The 23,977-nt window shown below is 36.8% G+C and overlaps 4 protein-coding genes across 5 annotated transcripts; 2 read left to right on the forward strand and 2 right to left on the reverse strand.

Moving 5' to 3' along the window:
- On the forward strand, positions 6,558 to 10,086 carry LOC105178513 (probable protein phosphatase 2C 27). The gene is made up of 4 exons (XM_011102004.2): positions 6,558 to 7,462; positions 8,237 to 8,431; positions 8,885 to 9,090; positions 9,227 to 10,086. The coding sequence occupies exons 1-4, from the start codon at positions 7,253 to 7,255 to the stop codon at positions 9,777 to 9,779; spliced, it is 1,164 nt and encodes a 387-aa protein (XP_011100306.1). The 5' UTR covers positions 6,558 to 7,252; the 3' UTR covers positions 9,780 to 10,086.
- LOC105178522 lies at positions 10,408 to 14,656 on the reverse strand. The gene is made up of 9 exons (XM_011102016.2): positions 14,494 to 14,656; positions 14,315 to 14,341; positions 13,435 to 13,514; positions 13,261 to 13,333; positions 13,006 to 13,063; positions 11,179 to 11,230; positions 11,033 to 11,057; positions 10,856 to 10,947; positions 10,408 to 10,681 (listed from the first exon to the last, which is right to left on the reverse strand). Exons 1-9 carry the CDS (start codon positions 14,614 to 14,616, stop codon positions 10,630 to 10,632), a joined length of 582 nt encoding a protein of 193 aa, XP_011100318.1. The 5' UTR covers positions 14,617 to 14,656; the 3' UTR covers positions 10,408 to 10,629.
- LOC105178532 (F-box/kelch-repeat protein At5g42350-like) lies at positions 16,676 to 19,721 on the forward strand. The gene is made up of 2 exons (XM_011102027.2): positions 16,676 to 16,974; positions 17,742 to 19,721. The coding sequence occupies exon 2, from the start codon at positions 17,825 to 17,827 to the stop codon at positions 19,562 to 19,564; it is 1,740 nt and encodes a 579-aa protein (XP_011100329.1). The 5' UTR covers positions 16,676 to 16,974; positions 17,742 to 17,824; the 3' UTR covers positions 19,565 to 19,721.
- LOC105178549 (U-box domain-containing protein 44) lies at positions 19,899 to 23,669 on the reverse strand. Of its 2 annotated transcripts, none has more exons than XM_011102046.2 (4): positions 23,474 to 23,669; positions 22,344 to 22,910; positions 21,941 to 22,250; positions 19,899 to 21,759 (listed from the first exon to the last, which is right to left on the reverse strand). In XM_011102046.2, the coding sequence occupies exons 2-4, from the start codon at positions 22,896 to 22,898 to the stop codon at positions 20,180 to 20,182; spliced, it is 2,445 nt and encodes an 814-aa protein (XP_011100348.1). In that variant the 5' UTR covers positions 22,899 to 22,910; positions 23,474 to 23,669; the 3' UTR covers positions 19,899 to 20,179. The 2 variants fall into 2 exon arrangements, with proteins under 2 accessions (XP_011100348.1, XP_020547742.1); XM_020692083.1 differs by having other exon boundaries at positions 22,344 to 22,913.

Consider the following 23,977-nt stretch of genomic DNA (forward strand, 5'->3'; position numbering starts at 1 on the left):
AAAATTATCAATATCCGCACAGTCGTCTAACAATTATTCCAATCTGTCACTCTCTATTAAGTTTTCATTCATTTTTTGTGGTGAATTGATCAATTTAAACTGCCCATGTAAACTAAGAAATTATACATTTATTTATTTTTTTATAAACTAAGTGCATAATTTTTTGTATAATTTTTCAAAATTTTCCATCCGATTTTTTAACAAATTTTTAATATTTTTTCAAAAAAATATAATAGACAATTTCACACCTCCATTCAAGGATTAAATAATTTTATCAAATATCAGATAGTATTTATAATTTCTTATAAATAATACTGAGGTATTCGTATTTATATCAAATTTTATTGTAATTTACCCTTTTATTAATATAAACATATTATCATTTTAGGAAAAAATTTTCCTATAACTTCCAACATAAATACAATTTATATATAGTAAATTAATAATTTCTCAATGCATCCAAACACAATAATTTTCAGAATATATCTGAAAGAAATTCATCCCAACATTATTATATTCAAGAAGAAAAAATATATGAAGAAATAATAATTTTATTTATTTATTAAAAAAGAAAAGAATGGAGTAAGTTTAGAAAATCCATTTATCTCAATTAATGCCATCATAATGACTTTTGTGTGTGAAGGACCACAAACTTGTAAGCATGAAAAACAATGAGAAAAACATGTAATAACTCTTACACAAACAATTTTTTTTGCCACCTTGAACTTTTGGGTATTTGCAAATTGATCCCTACCCTTTATTTGGAATGAATTAACCACTTTAACTTTATTTTATGCATAGTATAATATATTTATCCGGTGACACTTAACAATCATCCATAACTTAAAAAAGGGTAAAGGGAGCGTTTGCGAAAACTTCTGTTTCTGAAAAAGTAATTTTTGTAGAGAAAAGTAAAAGTTGCAGTAGAATCAAAAGTGAATAGTGTTTGTAAAAAAAGTAAAAGAAAACAACAACTAAATTGGATAGTTTTTCGAAAAAAATCACTTCTAAAACAAATTTAATTGGTTAAAGACTTAATCATTTTCTCCCCATCTGTTAAAAGGATACTATTTTTGCGTATATATTTGCATTTGTTGCTTGTCGATAATAATTATTTTTTCATAATTTTTTTTTGTTTTAATTAGTATATATATTTCATATTTAATTTTTCTAAAATATTAATAGAAAAATTGAATATTTAATTTAATAATTCCACTCTAAGTAATATAATTGTTGATTCATTCATATTAATTAAACTTACATGAATGAAAAAAAATATTTTATTAATTAATCATAGCTATTTAATTTGTGTTTTTAATGATAAAGGAATAATATAATTATATAATATAGCAAAATATAAAAAATTATAAAATATTAAATATGTGAAAGTGTAAATTAATTATTGTTAAAGTATTCGAATTATTTAAAAATTTCAACATCAACTTTAAATTATAAAATTTTAAAAATAAATTAAAAATGATAAAGTTCAATTAAAATTATTATAACGAGGGTAAAGTAGTAAAAAATAAAGTTGAATTATTTACAAAAAAATCAAAGTAGCTAAAAGAAGCATCCCACAAGGTGCTTTTAATTTTTAGCCTAAGGTAGTGGTTGCAAAAACTTCTATTAGAGAAGTGATTTTTGTAGAAAAAGTTGAAAGTTGTTTGTCAATAATAATTATTTTTCATAAAAATAGTACATTTTATTTCGATTAGTATATTTCATATTTATTTTTAATACTGTAGCATATTGTAGCATTAGTTTATAATGGATTGAGGAAGTAAAAAAGAGAGAAAGAAGCGAAAACTAACATGCGAACAAATTAGAAGGATGAGTTAGGCGTACCCACGCTAAACCTGCGTGAATATGGCTGAAAAAGGAAAGTCCAAGAGGCGAATTTTGGACAATTTTGAAGTGAATTGGGATACATTTGGCTGATTGAAAAGTACCTTCGCTAGAAGAGTTGAAAGGCACTGCGAGGTGCGAGTGGATCGGTCCGCGAACGCGCAAGCGGAAACGGTTAAAATAAATTGCGCAAAATAAAACAAAATCGCTATGAAACTATGATTCTAAAGGATGTATCCTTGGAGTTCCCAGGCATTTGATGTAGTTAATAAAATCAAACGATAATAAAATTAATGGGCTATTGGTATAATAAAAATGAGAAGAAGAAAAATCGTAAATCGAGAATTACCTTTTCTTGATTTATTTCGAACCTCATTCATTGATTCGTTCACCCAAGGCCTCAATGTTGAGACCCTCTAAAGTCGTGTCCACACCACACCGGAATTTGGGATTCCTCAATTCAATTTGCTAGAAAAGAATTGAGGAGAAGAATACACCAATGTGCACAAGAGGGGGGGTTCAGCCGAGTGGAAAAATTGGGAGAGGAAATTATTTTATTGCTTGATTATGTATTTATTAGTTATTCCAAATAACTAATATACACACATATATATAGATATATACTTTGAATGGATGCATTAAAATATGTCTAGGTTCATTTAACCATCCATAAGGTAATAATCCTTTATTTTAAATAAAGGATGACTAACATGGCATTTACCAAAAATGATTTTGTTAGTCAATAATCTTCTTTTTCAATTACTTCCACCAACTTAATTAATGGGCTTGGGCCGATTTTAATTAATCAAAATACCAGACCCAATTAATTAAATCTAATTTAATTAAGCCCACTTAATTAAGTCCATCATATATTTAGTTTAATTAAATATATGAACCCGATAAGCCTTTATTAAATAATAAGTCCAACTTATTAAATAATAAGGGCAAACCCAATATAAATTAATCCAATCAAATTATTATTGGGCTTATCCATCCAATGGATCCCTCTCATATATAAGTAATCTAATTACATACGAAATTAATTTCTCGTCCATTCTCGATGATTTGTATGTGACTCTTTAGGTTCACCTTTCAGCTAGACTTGGGCTAGTGTCCAATACTATTATTAATTAAATATAATTTAATTAATAATTCTTGATCAATCCTAGATCAAGAAAGCCCGTCACCATGGGTGGTCGTCTAGCAACGGTTCATGGCACTAGAGACTAGGTGAAAATCCATGTGAACTTTTTGGCTCCCGAGTCCATACAAGTACGGTCCTTCCGTCTACCGTCTCCTGACCATAGTCTAGGGCATGGAATTGGGCATCGGTTCTCATCCTGGATTAGGTGTCTATGTTTAATACTTGAGATCGCGTTATGCCAAATTGCTCGACATAGGAACCTCCTCTTCCTATTCGATCAATAACTATGGCCACAGTTTTATAGAGCGTAGATGCATCTTCAAGTGCATAGGAGATACCTCTATCACGTTTTGACAGGAGACTGATCATCTTCTTGGAACTCACAGTCCTCGCTACATACTTTGACTGCACTAGACAACACTTATGATGATCATATCTGAGACACGATCACCTCTCTCACAAATTTAAAATATAGTCATCGCATGCACGTGACTGCCGTGATTCCTCAAGTTTGAGGACTACTCCCGTACTATTGGCGTCGGAGACTCAAGTCATATCGATCAAGCCTCCAAGGCTTCTATATGACAATCCCCGCGAGTCAGTTCAGTCGATGCGACACCTAGTCAGTTGACCCATTAAGATCGCATAGATGTCCCATGTCTGTAGCCAATGAAACACGGGTTATGAACCAGGTGTTCCTATTCAAGGTTATGAGCCAGGTGTTCCTCAAACGGGTATGAGAAGTCTAAGCTAGGATCACCTGGTCATGCTCTAAATAAGAAGCCATGTACAGCTCCTAAGAATCTTCACCGACGCGTGACCTTAAGACAATGCTGGAATGGGAGATGGCCCAGTCAGGGACAGTCTTCTCTCCCACCATCTCGGCAACCCTACTATTTGGGGACTTCAAGGCCTCCCTAGCCTCCAACCAAACTTTTTCTTGTTCTCAAAGGGTATTCATGTTCTAATCTTCACTGGCACGATCAGCAGCTTCGCGAGCTTTTCGATGTTTCTGCTTACTGGACTTGGTCGAACGTGAACTCTTATTGTGGCTTTTGCTTTTACTTTTGCTCTTCCTCTTCCTCTTCTTAGCCTTACTAGGCTCTCTAGGAGCAACAGAAGTCCTAACTCTCACCTCTAGAGATTTCAACGTGGAAGCACCTTTTGGGGTGTACTCACGGGATTAAGCAGCAGTCTAACTATCATCACTAATAACTTCGATCTCGAGGGGTTGGGGGCAGCGGGACCTGCTGGTTAGATCGACGGCGTGTTCTCTCTAGGGGTCAAAGAACCTTCGACCTTGGTTAGTTCTAACAACGCACTTACCAGGATCGTCCCTTCTTGGTCCTAACCTTGTTCGTAATCCGAGCATTCATCACTATTTTACCTGCAATAAGTAAGTGAAATTGTTGAGAAGTTGTACATGAAAAGAGTAGAGTAGGAATGAAGGATAGTGAAGTAAATCACCTAGGGAGCCCCTAACTCGGAGGGGCGCTGGAGTGAGACCCACAAGCTTCAAAACCTTCTCTACGAGAAGTCTCTTAGGTTTGTACCAAAATATGGTAAAATGATTTATGAGATCGTCATCCAACCCTGCTCCGTAGGTTGAAGGATCAGGTTCAAAGATGTATCAATCACAACGAAAGGATCGATTCTCCCTAGGAGGAGGTCGGATAAAGATATACCTCACTCGCCAAGGACCTACATTGAAATTAAGATCCTCTAGATAACGACAGTCCTTGCGGGCAGTTAAGTAAACCCAACCTATGTCTCCTGATCTCTTCGAGGCCATGAAAAAATAAAGAGACCACAAGTTTTCAAAATTAGGCTCGTGATCGAGATGCCGCATCATTATGATGAAGAGTAGAATATGACTGATGGAGTTGGGGGACAGTTGCATCGACAAATTTTTAATCTACGAAGGATATTATCTACAGGCCTGGCAAGGGGAAAAGGAAGGCTGGATTCTAAGTGCAAAAATTGAGAGGGGACAAAACCCTTGAGGAGGACGATACATCCTATCAAAAGATCGGGGGAGTAAAACCTCATAGTCATGAGGAATATAATATTTTTCTTTTATTTTATCTATGGGAGTTTTTACAGTGCTAACGATTTCGATCCAGGGGTCCCTAGACATCATATTTTGATACCTAATCTGAATAGGAACATCATCAGGGTCAACTAACTCTATTGATTGCTCAATGGTCGTGATCCTATGATTTGGGAAAAGGGCTCTTGAATCATTTATAGGGAAAATGGAAGCATGGAAAGTACCTACCAACTCTCTAGAAGAGGTCACGATCGACCCAAAAGATGAGCCCGAACAAGATTCTGAACTAGAAGAAGAAGCCATAAGAGAAGAGAACAAGTACCTGGAAGGAAAAAATAGAGCTTGCAAAGAAGACGATCCCTAGGGTTGGCTCGAAGGCGATTTAGAGTAAAGACGATCAAGAGAGTAATGAGGCATATTTATAGGAGGGGTTCAAAAGGAAGACGTCTTTCCATGACTGACAGATGTTGACATGTCAGCTATGATGGACATTGAGAGATGTGGCAATCTGCAAGATGACAATTCAACTTCTTCTATTATAGCAAAAGCAACACTGGAAGAAGTGGGGGGATAATGATAGGGGTATCACCCCCTAAATTGGATCTTTAGATGAAAATACCCTTTAGATAAAGGAAAATAAAAAAATGCCACAGGACTCGGGTACTTTTGACCCGATCTGAATCCAAGACCCAAAACCTAAATCGTTGATCTTTCAGCAAGCACCTTACCTAAGAACGCCATGTGGCTCTGCCATGTACGAATATTTGGACATATAAATACTACTATTGGAAATCATTTATGGTATGTTATATCAATTATATTTACGATCACATTAACTCTTCTAGATCGCGTTTGACCTCAACCCTTACTGATTTAGGCATTGGAGAGTTTTAGTTAGGGACCACCCAGCTAGACTAACGATCTCACTTTGTTCTTAGGAACCACATCACTGAGTGGTTTAGGACACCCTCGACCTCTTCTCGTGAGAAGATACTAAGCGACCCTGACCAACATAAATCTTTAAATATCACATGTTTACTGTATGTGATAATTTTTTATAAAATATTTGATTGAAAAACAGTTATAAATAACAAAGTATAAAATTTGTAAAATTGAAATGCTAAATCGACAAAAAAATTTACTACTAAAATTTTAAATAATAAAATATAATTAATCGTAAAAAACATTGGAGGGGGGAATGCTTCATCTTACCCGGATACAGCCCAATCACACGTCGCGTGGCAGGGGAATCCTATGTCTTTCGACGGCCGCCAACTCCCCTTGCCCCTCCAAAACTGCAAAAGGCAAAAATAGATTCATCGAATCCCATTTGCACGTTGCCCGCACACGTGATCCGACGGTTGGGGTTCAATTAAAAAGCATCCAATAGAGGAGTCCCACGTGTCAGTAAGATCTGCGGTCATTTACCTTTAATCGCCGGTCACCAACCGCATAACAGTACTCCGCCTCCTTTTGTATATATTTCTTTCCACTTCCACACCATTGAATTTATCTGTTACTGTTCTGTGTTTTTCTTCTTCTGTTTTTTTATTTTTAGGTTTTTGATTCAATAAAAGGGAATTTTTATTCCTCTGTATTAATTTTATAGTTCTAGAATAAAGGGGGACGAAAGAGCATTTGCAAATTATTAATTTGGATCAGAGACAAATGCTCTTTCTATTTGTGTATCTTTGTGTTCTTGGCATAAAGATTGGGTTTTGATTCTGTTTGTTGAAAAGATTTTGATCTGTTGCTCTGGACTCTGGAGTTAGCATAATTGCCTTCCCTTTTCTCTTTTTTTCTTTTTTTTTTTTTTTCCTGTCAGGGAGTAATTTTCTGTTAATTGGGCTGGATTTGGTGGGGCATTTTTGGATTCTGATCTGGGGTTAGGGTTGATTTTGGTGATGGAGTCGAATTGAATTTTATTGAGTGTAGAGGAGTTGAAGAATCGAGGGATTCTTGGGAAGAATTTTGAAGTTGGGTTGTGGGTTATTGATTTCTTTCTTTTATTTGTATTTGTCCTCTGCTTTGTGAAAAGAGGAAATCTTTAGTTCATCAAGGGGTTTCTTTTTGGGAATTTTACTGGAGTTAGTTGATTTAGAAATTCATATTGATAAGGGTCCATCTGGGATTATAGAATTCTTTGTCGAACGAGAATCTTGGGAGTGGTTGATCTTGTTAAAGGAATTCAGGTTGATGTTTTTAAGAAATATATGGCTGCGGGGACTGATTTTTCGCCTCTGTTTACTGATGTAGAAGGTGGTTATAGGAAGGACAATGGCCAAATTTCTGTGGTGAAAGATGAAATTACGGAAAACATCGATGACTTAAAGCAAACATTGAACAGTAAACCACCACGGCATCTGTCTGTTGTGCGGCATTCTATTAGTACTACTCCATTAATCTCGCCCACAGATGTGGTGGTAAAAACTTTTTCTAACCTAGTGTTCAGTTCTTCCAGGCTTTGGTTTCTAAGTAGTGGTATTACCGTTGTTGGATTCTCTTTCTGAAAATGTTTGTTTCAAGTTCTTACTTTATTCTATTTCAACTTAATGTCAATGCATGAATCATTATCAAGTTGGAGTTTCAGTACATATTTATGTCTCTTTTGATGTGTGACAAATGCAATAAAATTCCAGTTCTTGTTTGTTAAGATTGTAGTTTTCAGATTTATTTGTGAAATCCTGTACCTTAAGCATTGCGTTAATGGATCTTGAATGTTTCATTTGTGAATTTTACTTCTCGAATGGGAATGAGTTTTCTGTATTACTTATGTTTTCCGAGTTTCTGACTTTCCATGGGAACCTTTCTTGATGTTATTCTTGCTGGTTCTAGCCTCTGTTCAATAAAAACTACTTCTATGGTGGTTGGTACCCAGGGATTTGGCAATGACTTGTAGCTTTTATTATATAAAGAAAAATCGCGATTTGGCCAATGTATTTTCTGTGAGAAAATTGGGGCAGTTTTTTAAAATGTTCAAATGAACCATGTCTAGCTGTAAAGAACAAGAGGAGTGCATGCATAGAGCTGTTCAAGGAGTGACTTAGTTTACGACTTTAAAAATCTCAAGAAATGTGCACTTTCTTGTCATTTTCTTTGGTTTCGTCGCTAATATTAGTTCGGAAATATTTGTTTTCAGTTCTGCTTTTCGCATATTGCTTTACGTATGGCTAGGTAATGCCTTATGTATGCTACAGGATTCTGATCTTGGAGAAAGTGGAATAAAGCCGCTATCAGATACAAAATCAAGCTTCCAACCAGTTTTCCGGTCTGGAAGCTGTGCCGAGAAAGGACCTAAGCAGTATATGGAGGATGAACATATCTGCATTGATAATTTGCATCAACATTTAGGTGAAACTGCAGGCTTTCCTTCACCTGGAGCTTTTTATGGGGTAAGTTGGATGCTACAAATGTGTTTATCCTCTAGTCCTCATTGAGAAGTTGTCTTTGCAACCTTCAGATTGCACATAAGTTCCTGAGACGTATTAAAGAAATAGCTTTCTTTTGAAGATGATGACCACAAACTTCAGAGTGCACATTAGGGATGTTATCTATGATTGTCCTTTACAAACGAGAAAAATGGGTATTTCTGTTGGAAATCTTATATATCACTATCATGTCATATTGTCGTGTCTGTAGATGATGACCACAACTGTTTCAGAGAAGGAGGTTAGTCTTCCTATAGGATCTTTTTTTATAAAAACTCGACTATATTTCTTTAAACCTTGAATTTTTAGGTAGCTTTCTACAAATACAGTGTTCTTATAGAACATTAGTAGGAACTCTTAAATTTTAAGCTTTTTTTCCTTTTCTCCGGTTACTTAGACTCACTCTACTGCAAGCAGGTCTTTGATGGTCATGGTGGTACTGATGCAGCGTGGTTCATTAGCAATAATATTCTTAATTTTATAGTTGAGGATTCCTTTTTCCCTGTTTGTTTGGAAAAAGCAATCAAGAGCGCATTTCTTAAAGCCGATTATGCATTTGCTGATAATAGTTCCCTCGATATATCATCTGGCACAACAGCGTTGACTGCATTCATTTCCGGAAGGTAAAGGAGCTAAAGAACCTTCTCCTCTATTCCCATTTGACCTTCCTTTTTTTTTAATGAATAATTCCCATTTGACTTCATCCGGTATATATCGCAATATACTCGATCATGTGTAACGTGATCCTATGCTCTGCAGAACATTGATAGTTGCCAATGCTGGAGATTGTCGAGCTGTGCTGGGAAAACGAGGTAAAGCCATTGAAATGTCGATAGACCACAAGCCCAATTACACATCTGAAAGACTCAGAATCGAGAAACTAGGAGGGGTCATATATGATGGCTACCTTAATGGTCAACTATCTGTATCACGGGCCCTTGGGGACTGGCACATGAAGGGCCGTAAAGGGGCTGCTTCCCCATTAAGTGCAGAGCCCGAGTTGCAGGAGATGTTACTAACAGAGGACGATGAATTCTTGATTATGGGATGTGATGGCTTGTGGGAGGTTATGAGCAGCCAATGTGCTGTCACAATGGCTAGGCGGGAGTTGATGCTGCATAATGATCCCGAAAGATGCTCAAGAGAACTTGTTAGAGAAGCACTCAAACGAAACACTTGTGACAACTTAACGGTAATAGTCATATGTTTCGCCCCTGATCCTCCTCCTCGGATAGAAGTTGTCCCGGGCCGAGTGAAGAGGAGTATTTCGGCTGAAGGGCTGAATCTACTTAAAGGTGCATTGGAAGGGTAACTTGTGAGGAGATGGCATATAGACTGGAATGTCCGAAATACGGCTGAAAAAAGACGAAGAACGTATTCCTAACCTTAGCTGCTGCATCTTTTTCTTGCGGCCCACATTCAGACGTTTCGGCTTTTTGCATTCACTCTGCGTATGTACAAGTGAAATGTTGTAGTAATTGGGTGAATTAACTGTTAGCTTTCTCCAGCTGGTGAAGGACGGTTTCTCCTGATGTATATAGCTCAGATCCATGTTACAGTTCATAAAAATTCAATTTGATAATTCATAGACTGCTTGCTAATTGATTGTTTCTAGTGAACTGGATTTGGTTAATTGGATGTTTATTTTTATGTGAAGTAACAAACCTTAAATCGTGTTATAATACGTTTGAAACATTGTAAAGAGTTCGGAATTATCTGTGGGACACCTTAAAAATTCTAAAAACACTTTATAAGCTTCGTACATCTTTTAAATAAACTTAATCTTAAGACAATCAGACAGTGCTGCTTCACAAGTAAAGTTTTCTGCTTTTTGTAGGATTACTTTAGAAAGCAATCGTTTTCTGTTACAATTTGATAAACGTTTTTTCTAAAAGAAAATTAGATAAAATGGTGAGGCAGGAGGTTCATACTCAAGAAGATGATGAGAAACGTAGTCCTCAAGTGTAAGTGAAATTCCAGAAGTGAACAAAAGTTTCTGAAATTTAATGCACTATGACATCAATGATATCATGTTATGAACCCTTTGTAGCCATTAATCCCCTAACAAAAGAATAAATAAGAGTGATGGAGTAACATCGGAACCTCATCTCAAGAAGCTTCCAAGTCTCTGCCAAAAATACCTAGATTTGATGTGTGGTTTCTTAGAGTTCTCTGTCACTGATGTCATCATCGTCGACTGCTTTCTGGATACCGCTGTGCAAATCAGAGAAGTTGTGAAATGACAATCAATTCTTTTCCTAATGATAATTAGGAAAGGAATTATGTTGACATAAACACATGTTATTATGTCCTTACCAGCAACTTTCTATCCCATATCAAATGAAAATCTTTGGATTGAAAAACTTATGATTTGAATATGAAACATACCTTGTCTTGCTACAGTATCTACCAAGGTCCTGGCACAGGACCTTGCTTACTTCACCTACTTTAACGGACCCTTGCTTTATCAATTCGGACAGCTGGTTTAGCAAATTAATAGTGGTTATGTTAGAATCCTTGCTGAAAGGAAAAAAGTTGACCAGAAAAAAGGGGATAACGAGTCACCTCATCTTCGGTTTCCTCAAGTAACCTAGATATACAGGAAAATTGGAAAGGATTAAATCCAGATTTATATACTCCCAGGATAATTTAATGAAACAAACTACATTAATGTCCCAACTATTTTCAGCAGCTAAAATAACTTGTCTCACCTTCCGCAGAAAGTTGAGATGTCTTTGGAATATGCTCGAGCTTCTTGTTTACCTATCATAAATTTTAAAGTGGAAGATGATATTTGTCAGAAACTCTGAGAACCTTGATAGTTCACATATAAAAGAAAGAAGGAAAAAGTCAAAAGTACAGTGCCATTTCAGTCAACGGTTATCAGAAAGTTCGTGGAAAATCCACTCATTGGCAGGCATAAGCAACCAATGGAGCTGAGAGAAAAATCCTAAAGATTAAGTTAGCGAGAGCTCTGCAATTACAGTGCAAGGCCATCACTTCCTATGAGCATATCAAGTATCATTCTTGCTCAGTTTACTTATCTCTTCTAGTTTCCTTCATATCTAAACTTCATTGACTAACAGCAATAGTACCACCTAGTAGCCTTAAGCACCAGAACTCATCACATAATTTTTCACGTTCCTGTAAACCACTTCAGATGGTATCAGTCAGGTTCTATTTTCTTTGCAGTATATGAACTATCGCTTATTGGGCATGGTCATACCAGATTTTGGATAAATCTAGGATTGACAATCTGCAGAGCAGGCCCAATTTTTGGTCCACAAGGATGTCTATTCATATTTGAATTTGCATAAGGGTGTAAAAATTTCAATTTTTCCACATGTTGGAACTCCGGAAAACTGAGAAATCCTACAAAGTAGGAATAGTTGTTGGCGAGGAAGTAACAGTAAATCAATTTCAAAAGTTTGCTAGGATAATTTAGTTGAAATAAAAAAATTTCATTATTTCAGCAATTACAATGATTAACCCTGAACCAAAACAAAGATCATGCCCCAAAATTTTGACGAAGGCCTCTCACTGATGTCCTTAAGCATTAGTTTGTATACACCTGCTGCTATATCTTCACCGGGGATTTACTATTGCTTCTTAAATCAAACATAATGATGTGATATATTAGAGGTAAAGTCAACCAAACATGGAAAGTTTTTCTGTAAGCGATAGTCTCATGATCACTGTAACAGCATTGGTATTCCCATATGGGGATTCCAACAAACATGCATGCTTTGCAGGACAATAGCCAGATTTTGACAATTAGTTGTAATGACATAACACGATCAAAGTACCATACTTATGTAGTTATGTTCCAAGTTCCCAGGCTTTTAGTATATATTCCATGTGCCCTCTGTGCACAACAAAAGAAAGAATAAATGAGAGGAAAGAGAATGCTTTAGAGGAACAGTTAGAAGATAGCAGCATTTACAGTGTAAGATGCGAAAGCATCATGGAGCTACACGAGTGTTTGTTGTGAAGTTCTAATAAATTCTCACCCACAGCAGACAATGATTTTCAGATTAATCACGAATTTCAGAGGTCAAAACCACAATGACTATGGAGCATATGAGATTGGTGCATATTTATTCTTTGGACCACCAGTTCTGGTCCTTAATGACATTATCAAACATTAGTAAACTTGCCATGAACATAAATTATGTGAGTATCATATCCGATGCCTGATTCCTAATTATTAGATCTATTCGAGTGAGAGCGAGTGCATTAATTAGTACGAGAAACACAGAGGTATATTAGTTGGAAAAAATCGACATACACGCACGTAGTTGCTCCATTGCATAATGTTTCTTCAGATAATAACTGCACATCTCTGTTTATAGACTACTGAAATTAGAAATTACTTCATTGAAAATAAATTAGCTATGCTGAATAAGCTGAGGTTGTTAAAGCTGATGAAAGCAACTCTGATGGCAAGCAGTTAAGCAAATGGCAAAGACTTTGTAAAAAGCATAAATTTAGAGATCCAAGTACAGTAAGATTAGATGAAAAGAAGCTAGTGCACATACTAGTTTTGAGGTTGTCCCAGCTGTTCACTTTAATCCATACGCGTCTGCTAGAATCCACCTGACAATGCACAGATACAAACATCAGCCTAAAGGGAGGATAAATATGCAGTCTACAACCCTATTAAACTACCAATTCTTATATGCAGTTTCAGAACCCTAACATCATTGAGGTTCTACCCTCAAGCAGTCTCAGTTATGTGGCATTTAACACAACAGGGTGATAGTTTTCAAGGGCAATAGAGAAAGCCAGTCTACCTTCTCAAGAGTATAATCTTGCATATTATCACAAAGCCCGTCCAGGAGTTCAACAACTCTTAACTCGCTGACTCTGGCAGACAAATGAGAAAATTTGCATGTATGAACACCACAAGAAGAGGACATACTGAGGTTTATATAATAGGAAGAAGAAAGAAAGTTAGTAGTCCATACCGGTAATCTATTAGCTTCCCTTCACGCTGACCTTTAGAGTCCAAACGATGTCTCATGTCCAAATGATTTCTAGGTTTTTCCTGTGTGATATAATCAATATGAAAAAAGAGTTCCTTTAAATAACAATTAGAAGGTGCATGTCATCATTTAGCGAAGCAGCCAAAATAATATTTTCCGGAAGAAAAAAACATGTCATCTCCTTTTAGCTGTTTGTTTAGCCATTACAGAGAACCACTGAAAGACAATGCCATTTTGCATCACAGGGCATAGCTTAGTAACAAGCAAAACAATATCCTGAAATTAAGTGTTCTGTTCTTGGTGGTTATTCTACCACTATTTTCAAACTCATACCAGCATTTTGCAGTCTTCAAATTCGAACATTTGTTCAGTTTGAAGGATAGTACCTAATTGATGCCATTCCATAATAACATAGCCCCAACATTTGTTCAGCTAAGTCTGAGTTGCCATTCAATATATATCCTTGAGCTAGTATTTTGAACTAGTTCTAAAATTATTTAGGTGAACTTCAAATGTCAGAACTTTGGAGCCATCCTTAACTCTATATCCTTCAACTCAAATGCAACTCACAAACAAAGCTCCTATTTCATATCAATAAGTTGTGAATGCAGTTAAAAAATTTATAACTATTCATTTAATCTTTAATATCCACCCAAACACGGTACCTATCTTTAAACATACAACAAAAATGATAATCGCCCCACCCATAATGCCATTTCAGACCGGCAAACCTTCTGCATCCATTATTAAAAAACAAAAAAAATCTTTCCATCACCCAAAATCTAATGTACTTAAGAAAAGCTCTCCCAGTGAGCATCATAACTTTTTATCCAAAAAAAATCATAAGCATACAAAATCTTACATTCAAGAGTCCCCGCTCCAGCTCCTCCTGAAAAACCACAAAAAAATCAATCAACCGCAACCAAAACATACTATTCATATAATACATACATACATATATATAATCTCTTTCCAAACAAATTAAAAAACCTTGAAAATGAAATACTGAGTAATGAATAAAAGCAACAAGAAAACACTCACAGCAATCGCGTTGCAGGCGGCGCATTTATCGTCAATTGCGTACGCAGAGAGTGCAAAAATGGCGATAGCCATTACCAAAACTGTATGCAAGTTGAGTTTCGCCATTGTCGAGCTCGACCTCATCTCTCCCTTCCCTCCCTTTGATCTCTGTTTCTTCTGAGTCTGAGAGTGGGGGGTAACCAGAATAGAGCTCAACACGTCAGCAAGGAAGTGTGGTGTTCACAACCAATCATAGGCTGCCACTTGGTAGTTCGTCAATGTCAGACTAAATTATTGGGCTTCTATACTATTTGGGCCATGCTGATGATATTGGGCCTGTCCTAACAAAGTTTTGAGCAAGCCCAAATATATGCACCTTTTCCTATTTTTTCCAAAATAAATATAATTATTTCAAATTGAAAAGTAAATTAAATTGTTCGATACTCGATTGAAATCGTCAATACAAGCTCGTTTAAATTCAATTTATTAAACTTAACAAATCAAAATTTTTTGTTCGATAAACTTGCAAGTTTGGCTCGAGATTAATTCGATTAATGCAAAAATAACTAAAAAAATATCAAATTATTCGAGTTCGACTCTTATTTGATCCAATTTAAGCTCATCTGAACTTAATTCAATGAATAATCAATCAAATTTGAACTCAATTACAAGTTTAAATGATAACGTGTTTGGCTCGACTCAGCTCATATATATGAAGGTCATAGGTATGAACTCCACTATATGCGCAGTATGCTGTTCTAATCTATAATAGATGTTTTTTAAATTTAATTTATCTGATATTACTGATCGCTCCCAATTAATAATAATTGATCATTTTTTCAATTAAAAAAAAAAGACCATATAGCAACAATAATAGAAAAACATAAAAGGCTCAAGAAAATAGAATTTTCTTAAAAAAATAAATTAAATTTATTCAATACTTGATTAAAGTTAATCAGTAAAAACTATTTTGAACTTGATTTATTAAATTTAATAATTTGGGTTGTTTGGTAAGTTTTTAAACTCGAATTCGAACTCGGGCTGATTAGTGAAAATAATTATAATAAAATAAAACTTGATAAATGCCAAGTTGTTCGAGTTTGCTTAGTGTTTGATTCAATTAAAACCTATTCGACTCAATCAATAGTTAAACCAAATTCAAATTGCATCTATTTTTTGAATACAATAATATTTTGAGTTTGAATAATCATAAAAAGAAGTTAATGGTAAATAAGTTTGTAAAGGGCAATTTATTAAAAATTTAACAAGCTACCATTCTTGGGCACAAGTGCAATATTTTAGAAATCACAAAGGGGTTTTTGATGCTATTCTTTTGACAATTGGAGGCTTTTTTAGCACTTTCACAAAAATACAAGGGGCTTTTGTATAATTTAGACATTTTTTGTATGTATGTGCATGGAGCCCACCAGTTGATTAGAGCTAAAAATGGGGTAGGGGATTGGGGAAAAGTTAGATCAAGGGCGTGGAAATGAGCAGCACAAGAAAAGGTATAGTGGGACGCTCCCATGTAATTATTACATCCCACAAATAGAGATGGAGAAAGAGAAAGAAAGAACAAATAAAGAAAGAATTGCCACAGTGATATAGTGATTTAATTAATATATAGTATAATTAAAATCAGTAAATAAAATTACATCGATTTAATAAATAAATTATAATAATTCATATAAAGTGATACAAATACATATATATATATATATTTTGTGTGATTCGAACTTGTTCGTGGGGTCTCAATCTTAGCCTTAACTACTAGGTCTTAATACAATTTACGTCTCTATGATATTGCAATGAACAAATTACTTATCTAGAATTAAAAAAAAAAAAAACAATTTACCTGCTTGTCTAAGGAGGTAAACTACTTCATTTTAATAAACAAGGGGTAAATTGTTTCATTTTAAATCATACGAAAGGCGAATTGCTATGTTTTTTCATACAGAATTAATTTGTTCATTTACAATATCACATGTGTTGTTTTCATTTTTTCCTTAACTATTAAATTAAGACATCATTAGTAATACAATGTTTTTTTTTTTTTAAGGTTAGATCTAATCATATAAATACCTCTTATCTTTCATAAAATTATAAGTAAATCTTTTGAAAGATTTTTTAAAAAAAAGGTTAGGGAGTATTAGTGGATTTAGAGGTAAATTAGGTTAGGTGTATTAGTGTGTGGGAATTGAAGTGTCGCTTTTAGAATTATCATTTGTTTTGATTCCCAACCAACCGAAAGAAAGAAAAGAAGTGGGCATCATGTAAAATGATGAGTCCCCAGTCCCAGTAATTAATTTTCTAATATTCACACCATAAATGCTATAATTTAATATGGCCAAAATGGTGTTTGATCAGTAAAGATTTGAGCTTTTATGCAGATTGGATCTCATGGGAGGTCCCCTTTCCTCTTTCAGACTGAATCTTGAAATGGGCTCTCAGGAATGAGCTTTGGTTGGTGATGGTGGACTACTCAATGCTTTGATTTTAAAGGTTTGCTCTCTCTCTCTCTGTCTCTCGGGTTGAATGTTAGCTGCTCTTCTGTTTGTGAGTTTTTCCATTTACATGCATTTATGGGATGTTTCTTTGCTGTTTTTGATCATATGGGAGATGAATAGCTCATTCTTGACTGTGGTTTTGTGATTTCATCCGAGTTTATCTTGTCAATGTTGGCAAATTTGTGTCTTGCTCTTGTTGACTTACACCTGGTGTGTGTGTGTGTGTGTGTGTGTGTGATATCTATACATTTCCCTTTGTAGTTTAGAATGTGACAGTCCTTGAGAGTTGAGATTGTTGGCAGAATTACTTTCTCTCCATCAAAAGCAAGAGTTGTTATCCACTCCAAAATCCAAATCCAACTTTGGAAATGCTTATATGGTTTTTGTTGAGAGATATTTAAGTTTGTTGTGTTTTCTCTCTGGTTCTTGACTATGAAGGATCAACTCTTGTGGGGGAGGATCGTCATTGTTTTAAGGACGAAGGAAAGAGAAGCTATTGTTCCACTTGATATTTCCCCCAAAGAACCGAAATCAGATGCTTTTTCCCTAAAAAAACAGCCGGCCAAAAGGAGCCGTAATCCGCTCTCTCTTCCTTATACTTGTTTTCTCATACAGATAAACTGTTGTTATAATGATCTGATAAGTTCTTGATGTAGCTACTGTATCTGTTGGTATATTGCATCGGCTCTTGGAAGCATCTTTATATGCACTTCCGCTTCTTTTCTAGATTGTCTAGGCTGACTCTCAAATGTGTTAATGTAGGTCAGGAGAGAAAGATGAAACTCATGATACTGGATTGCTTAGAAGCTTTTGTTGTTGTATTTGAATAAAACTATGGATAGAAGATGTCGTCACAACGAGTAAGAGGAGAACTTATTGATCGGGATTTTGAGTCATTGAGTGCGTCCAAACGTTTCTTCAGAAGACTGAGCCAAAAATTGAAAAGAAAGAACAATGGAAATGAAAGTTATGAAGATAACGAGATGACTGGTGTGTCCTTGAGATGTCTTACACTTTACGGCAGAGGTGGAGGCTGCAAAGTTGGTGCCGACACGGGTGAAGAGATTGGGGATACTGAGAGTAGAAGAAGGTCAAGTTCAAGTAAGGATGGGAGAGGACATGCTATAGTATCTGGAAACGAGGAAGCAACCGTAGATTGCTTCTCTTACAATGTGAAAGAAAAATTATGGAGAAGGAACAGCAGGAGGCTTTCAAAATTTCAAGAACCGCAAAAAAATAATAGCATTAACGCGCACCTTCCCGATGACATTCTGGAGATGTGCTTGGTGAGGCTCCCACTGAGAAGTCTCATGAATGCTCGTCTTGTCTGTAAAAAGTGGAGGAACTTGACAACAACATCTAGATTTATGCAGATGAGGCGGGGAGGTTCTTTCCAAAGTCCATGGCTATTTCTGTTTGGTGTCATTAAAGACGGGTATTGTTTGGGAGAAATACATGCATTGGATGTTTCCCTAAACCAATGGCACAAAATAGATTCTGAGGCTCTCAAAGGGAGGTTTATGTTTTCTGTAGCAAGCACCAAGGATGATGTTTATATAGTTGGCGGTTGTTCTAGCTTGACCAACTCTGGGAGGGTGGATCGGAGCTCATTCAAGACACATAAAGGGGTTTTAGTGTTCAACCCATTGACTAAATCGTCACGTAAAGCTGCATCCATGAACCATGCAAGATCATCGCCTGTTTTAGGAATTTCCAATGTCAGTCCAGATTGTTTGAGCATTAGAAACCAACAAAACCCATCAGACAGACGTTTCAACAGGTCAAGAGTTGCTGGTGCATCAGATGTTTATGAGGATCCTCACAGACTTTCTGTTAGACGCCAATCTAGGCACTCTACCGATGAAAACAACAGCTCCCTATTCATCGATACCAAGCCATACAAATCTTCCGGGCAGAAAAATGAAAGTTCATACAGCAAAGATGGTAAAAGTTTCATAATTATTGCTGTGGGAGGTCTTGGATCTTGGGATGAACCGTTGGATTCTGGGGAAATATACGACCCCATGTCAAATAAATGGACTGAAATCCAACAGCTACCTCTGGACTTTGGTGTGGCTTGTTCTGGAGTTGTATGTAATGGGACGTTCTATGTTTACTCAGAAAGCGATAAGCTTGCTGGATACGACCTAAGAACAGGACACTGGGAAACAATTCAAACCACTCCATGTCCACCCCGTGTGCATGAATATCATCCAAAACTTGTATCATCTAAGAGACGACTTTTCATGCTTTCCGTCTCCTGGTGTGAGGGAGATGGTCAAATTGGCAGGAGAAATAAAGCAGTTAGGAAGCTCTGGGAGCTTGATCTCATTCATTTTACTTGGAACGAATTGTCGGTGCATCCTGATGCCCCAATGGACTGGGATGCTGCATTTGTTGCTGATAAAGAGTTCATTTTTGGTGTCGAAATGTTCAAAATTTTTGGACAGGTTTTAGAGTTTGTGACGATGTTTAATGTGTCTAATGCGGGAACAAGATGGAGTCACGTAGCGAGAAATCATGTGGGGCATGACTTGGATGCTGCTTCTTGCATAACAAAATCGGTGGCTGTGCTGCGTTTGTAGCTAAGATAGATCTGTAACTTTCTTGTCTGTTTCACAAGGTTGTTTCTGAAGCAACCAGGTTGATTCTTTCTGATTCACTGCGATGATACAAGTTTTCTTATTTATTCTTGTACCAAGATCATGAGTTTTATCCAGACATGGAAACAAGTTGCAATCACCACAACCAACTCATTAGGCCTTAATTGAGAGGCCTCCTGAAGAGTATTCATACGTTGTTTCTAACAAACAAGCAACAGCTTCTGCACAGAAACCTTGGAAACACCAAAGTGAAGGTAACCAAACAGTATTACATCTATCAAGATTGATATGAAATAAGCAGAGATGGCTATAGAAGTAGATCAAAAGTAACCGGGAGAATTTATCTTCAAGAACTTAAAAAAATGATGCAACTTATGAAGCATCTATAACAAGAAATTCATGTGAAAAACAGAGACCACCAAACAAGAAAAGGGAAAAAGGAAAAAGGTTCCCCCAACACATGAGAGAAATTATGTAGCTGCACCTCACACTTACTTCACAAACTATTTTACTTCTAATTGAATATAAAGCACGAAAACAGTGGGAGGAAGAAAAAAATACAAGTCCCTAACAGTCTAGTAAACCATCTCATCATGATTATCCCACGTTTGGAAAGATACCGGAGAAATTTGGTATTTTGTCGACATGTTTCAAGGCACGTTCAGCAATCTGTCGTGTTCGGTAATCTCCATGTTGGAAAGCATCTACAAGTGCTGTGCTGATATTGGGATCACCTGAAACTTCATAGGCTATCTCTTCAGTTCTCAATAATCTTTCAACTGCCCAAACCGCACGCCTTCTCAGGCTGTCCGTTCGTTTCTCAAGTAGCACTTCAAGTATAGGCTTGACTCCTTCTGCCTCTAGTAAAACCTGAACTCCTTCCTCTATAACAACCCCATCGTCTAACAAAGTTGATAGAGCTGCAAGGGATGCTTCAACCACCCTTTCATTGGTGTGGTCCAAAAGGGCCACCAACTTGTCGACTGCTTGTCCTTCCAAGAGACAGAATGTATCCTTCAATGAACACGTCCCACGATGAACTTTACATAATCCAGTGATGATGGGAGGCTTGCTTAAACATGGAAATATCGAGGCACAAAATCCAGGAGCTGGAAACTCTGGCAATCTGGTCAAATTTTTCGATTCTTGCGATAGGTTCTCTAATGCCACGGCCGATACCATCTGTACATTATCAAGTCCATTAACTTGTAGCAGGTCTATGAAAAGAGACGCAAGATTGTGCTCACGACAAAGTGCACGAACAGCACCCGACTCCTCGGACAAGGCAAATGTAATTCTTGATAGAACCTTCACAAGCCCTTCTAAATAAGGAGTCATAAAACGGCTGCCTCTCGTCTCCCCTTGGCGGATTCTAATTATTCTAGAGATGAAAAGCTGGAAAGCCCCTTCATCGAGCATCTGTCTAGTGAGACCGGCATCTCTTTCGGGGAGATCGGCTAGTAGCCCAACAGCTGCCGCTTGCTCCTCAGTTATCCCAACATTTTCCGATATTACTCTAATTAGGCTGCCAAGCTGACCAGACGGGCCACGCAAGCAACTAGCCAGTTCGCGACCCATGAGTGGCGAGAGGTTCTGGAGAAGTTTTATCGAAGCCAGCCTCAGATCTCTTTGAGGTGCCTCGATAAACTGAACCAAACTAATAGTAGCACCAGAACTTTTAATAGCAGAAACAACACTGGATACAGTGGTAGGAGAACTGGTGAGCCCAACAAGAACTTGGAGTAGCTTGCACTCTATTGCAGGGCCAGTGTTGCTAATAAGATGTAGAAGGTTATGAATTACTTCCTCCGAGACCAGAGTTTGGTGATCTGGTCCAACCGGAATTGAATCAAAATCTTGACCTGAATTCACAACATTGGCAAGAATCGTTGCTGACAATTCTTTCAGCCGCATAGGCAGCTGTTTGGATCCAACAGTGAACAGATCCTTGACAAGGGGCGGGAGGATACCTGCCTCTATCAAGACTTTAGCGCTTGCCTCATCTGATGAGATTTGATTCAAAGCTTTTAGAGCTGCCTCTCTGGACGGCATATTATTACTCTTCATGAGATTGATCAGTGAAAAACCAACTGTCGTTGCCACAAAGACTTTCACGTCATTGTTCAGTACTAGTTCACCGAGGAATGATGCCATGGACAATTTAGTGTCTGGAGATCCTGCAATAGTTAATGTTAAAATTGTTATCATTGATCTACCACAGCATTCAAGTTAAATCCTGTCAAAAGTTGATTATTTCAAGGTAGGAACTCTACATCTGATACAAGAGTTTTTCCATGAAATGAGACACAAATGGTAAAAGTTTTACGCATGAAGAGATACAAACGTTAATAAGAGCACCTTCAAGCAGTAGCGTCAGAAGAGGCCGTAATCTGCCGCATTCAGCCATTTGTCTTACGTTGTTCTCAGATTGTGCCAGATTTTCCAGGGTTCGCTCAGCCTTTTCAACAGTTGAAAGATTTTCTGAGTTGCTGCTAGCCATTCCTACTAAAATGAGAACTGCTCCACTGACCGAACCAATCTTTTCTGATAGCTTTTCCGACTTAGAGAGCTCATACAGCAAAGAAACAGCTTCTTCTCTCTCTTTCGACTGCTCGTGATGTAAGAATTTGACTATAGTGCGCACAGTGTCTCCTTCGGCTATTATTTCCTACAAAGCAAGATAATGGTGAGTGAAAAGAAAGACAACTCAAAACAGAGACAAAAGTGTAAAATGCACGACAAATTATCAACCTTTGACAACCTTATTATCAGAGTCGTCCTCTACCACAAATCGAAGAGTTTCTAAAGCCTTGCTCCGTACTTGCCGACTACTACTCTTCAGCACATCAACAATCAAGGGTATCAGCTCTGCATTGCGAATCATATGCTTATTCGACTGGTTTTTTAGGCAAAGGTGCTGGACAAACTTCAAAGCCTGTACGGTATCATTTTCTGGACTGACCAAGGTTAAGGATCGACGAGCCATGTCGAGCTGAGCTGCCTCGTTCCTGGCATTCCATTCTTCAATCGTGTTCCGTAAAGCAATACTTGGATTTAGTTCTGTACTTCTTAATTCTCTCAACGTTAATGGGCAGACCAGCCTTCTTCCATTTTCCTGGCACTCCCTGAACCATTTCTCAATTGCTTCTCTCTCAAATGTTTGCCCGTTTTCCAAGGTCACAGGATCTCTCATCACTTGCTTCGTTAACGGGCAGATAAATGCATCATAAATAGGTTCTATATGTAGTCTCTCAAAGTGGTAGCTGTCATCCGACTGACCACCCTGGTCGTAACTTCCATCCCAGCTCCCAGCCATGAATCTAACAACCTACTAACAAAAAAGAAACACAATTCTTTAAATATTTAGAGTGAAAGAAAAGTTACTAGCAAGAATACATCAATGTCAGGAACAAGCCACTTCAATTTTGTTGCATTCTTTCACCTCATATCATACTTTCAGGCTAAACCACAGTTCCAGTTTCCCATCCCATTCTAAATATTGAGTACTCAACCTCATTTTCGAGCACATTCTCCAGCTAAATGCTTACATATGAGACTAACTATCACAGACTTTTGCACAGAAAAGTCCTGTAAAAACCTCATCTTTCATCTAAACCTAGCAGTTCTGAACTCTCTCTGATCACCAGTCACTACTCCTAATTTTCAACTTCTAATACCAAATTACAGCAAGATGATATCAAGAATTCCAAGTTCAGCCACCTCTCAAGTTAAAAATATCCATCTCAATTGAATTCAACAATTATCACAATTCCACATGGTAAAACGCAAGAATTAAGTTCAACCCAACAAAAATTCTCACAACATGTAATGGAAAAGACATCATTTCATTCCACCAAGAAATCAGATTATAATAGACCCACAATACATTACCTCAAAGGGAAAATCTTGAAACACTCTTCAAGAACTTGACAGGTACAAATACTTCAAATCTTAACCCCACATCAAGAACATATCACCAAGTCCAACCGAATTATGGGAAGGCTAGAACTTCATATTCCTCCATGAATCTTGAACCATGGGTTCTTGCAAGAACGGCGAAACGGCAAAGACGGGAAAGAAAAGAGGCCAAAAAAAAAATAAAAAGAAAAGTAAAAACAAGAGAAGGAAACAAGAAACATCATCATCATCTGTTTAGCTGTATGTATTATAAAAAAAAAAACAATAATTATCTTCCGTAGTTTTTTTTTGTATTATAGTAATCAGAGATAATAATGGGGATTGGGGGGTGAAAGTGTGAAGAGTTGACTGACAAACCAAAAGTCATGGTGGTTTGTTCACTGGGAGGCGTATGAGATGTGAATGGGATAGCGTAGAGCTGTGACGAGCGTGTAATTTTGTCATCCCACTCCTTTGGTGGGGACAAAGCTCTTTTGG

Source organism: Sesamum indicum, linkage group LG2 (genome assembly GCF_000512975.1).
Source record: "Sesamum indicum cultivar Zhongzhi No. 13 linkage group LG2, S_indicum_v1.0, whole genome shotgun sequence".
Lineage (NCBI taxonomy): Eukaryota > Viridiplantae > Streptophyta > Magnoliopsida > Lamiales > Pedaliaceae > Sesamum > Sesamum indicum.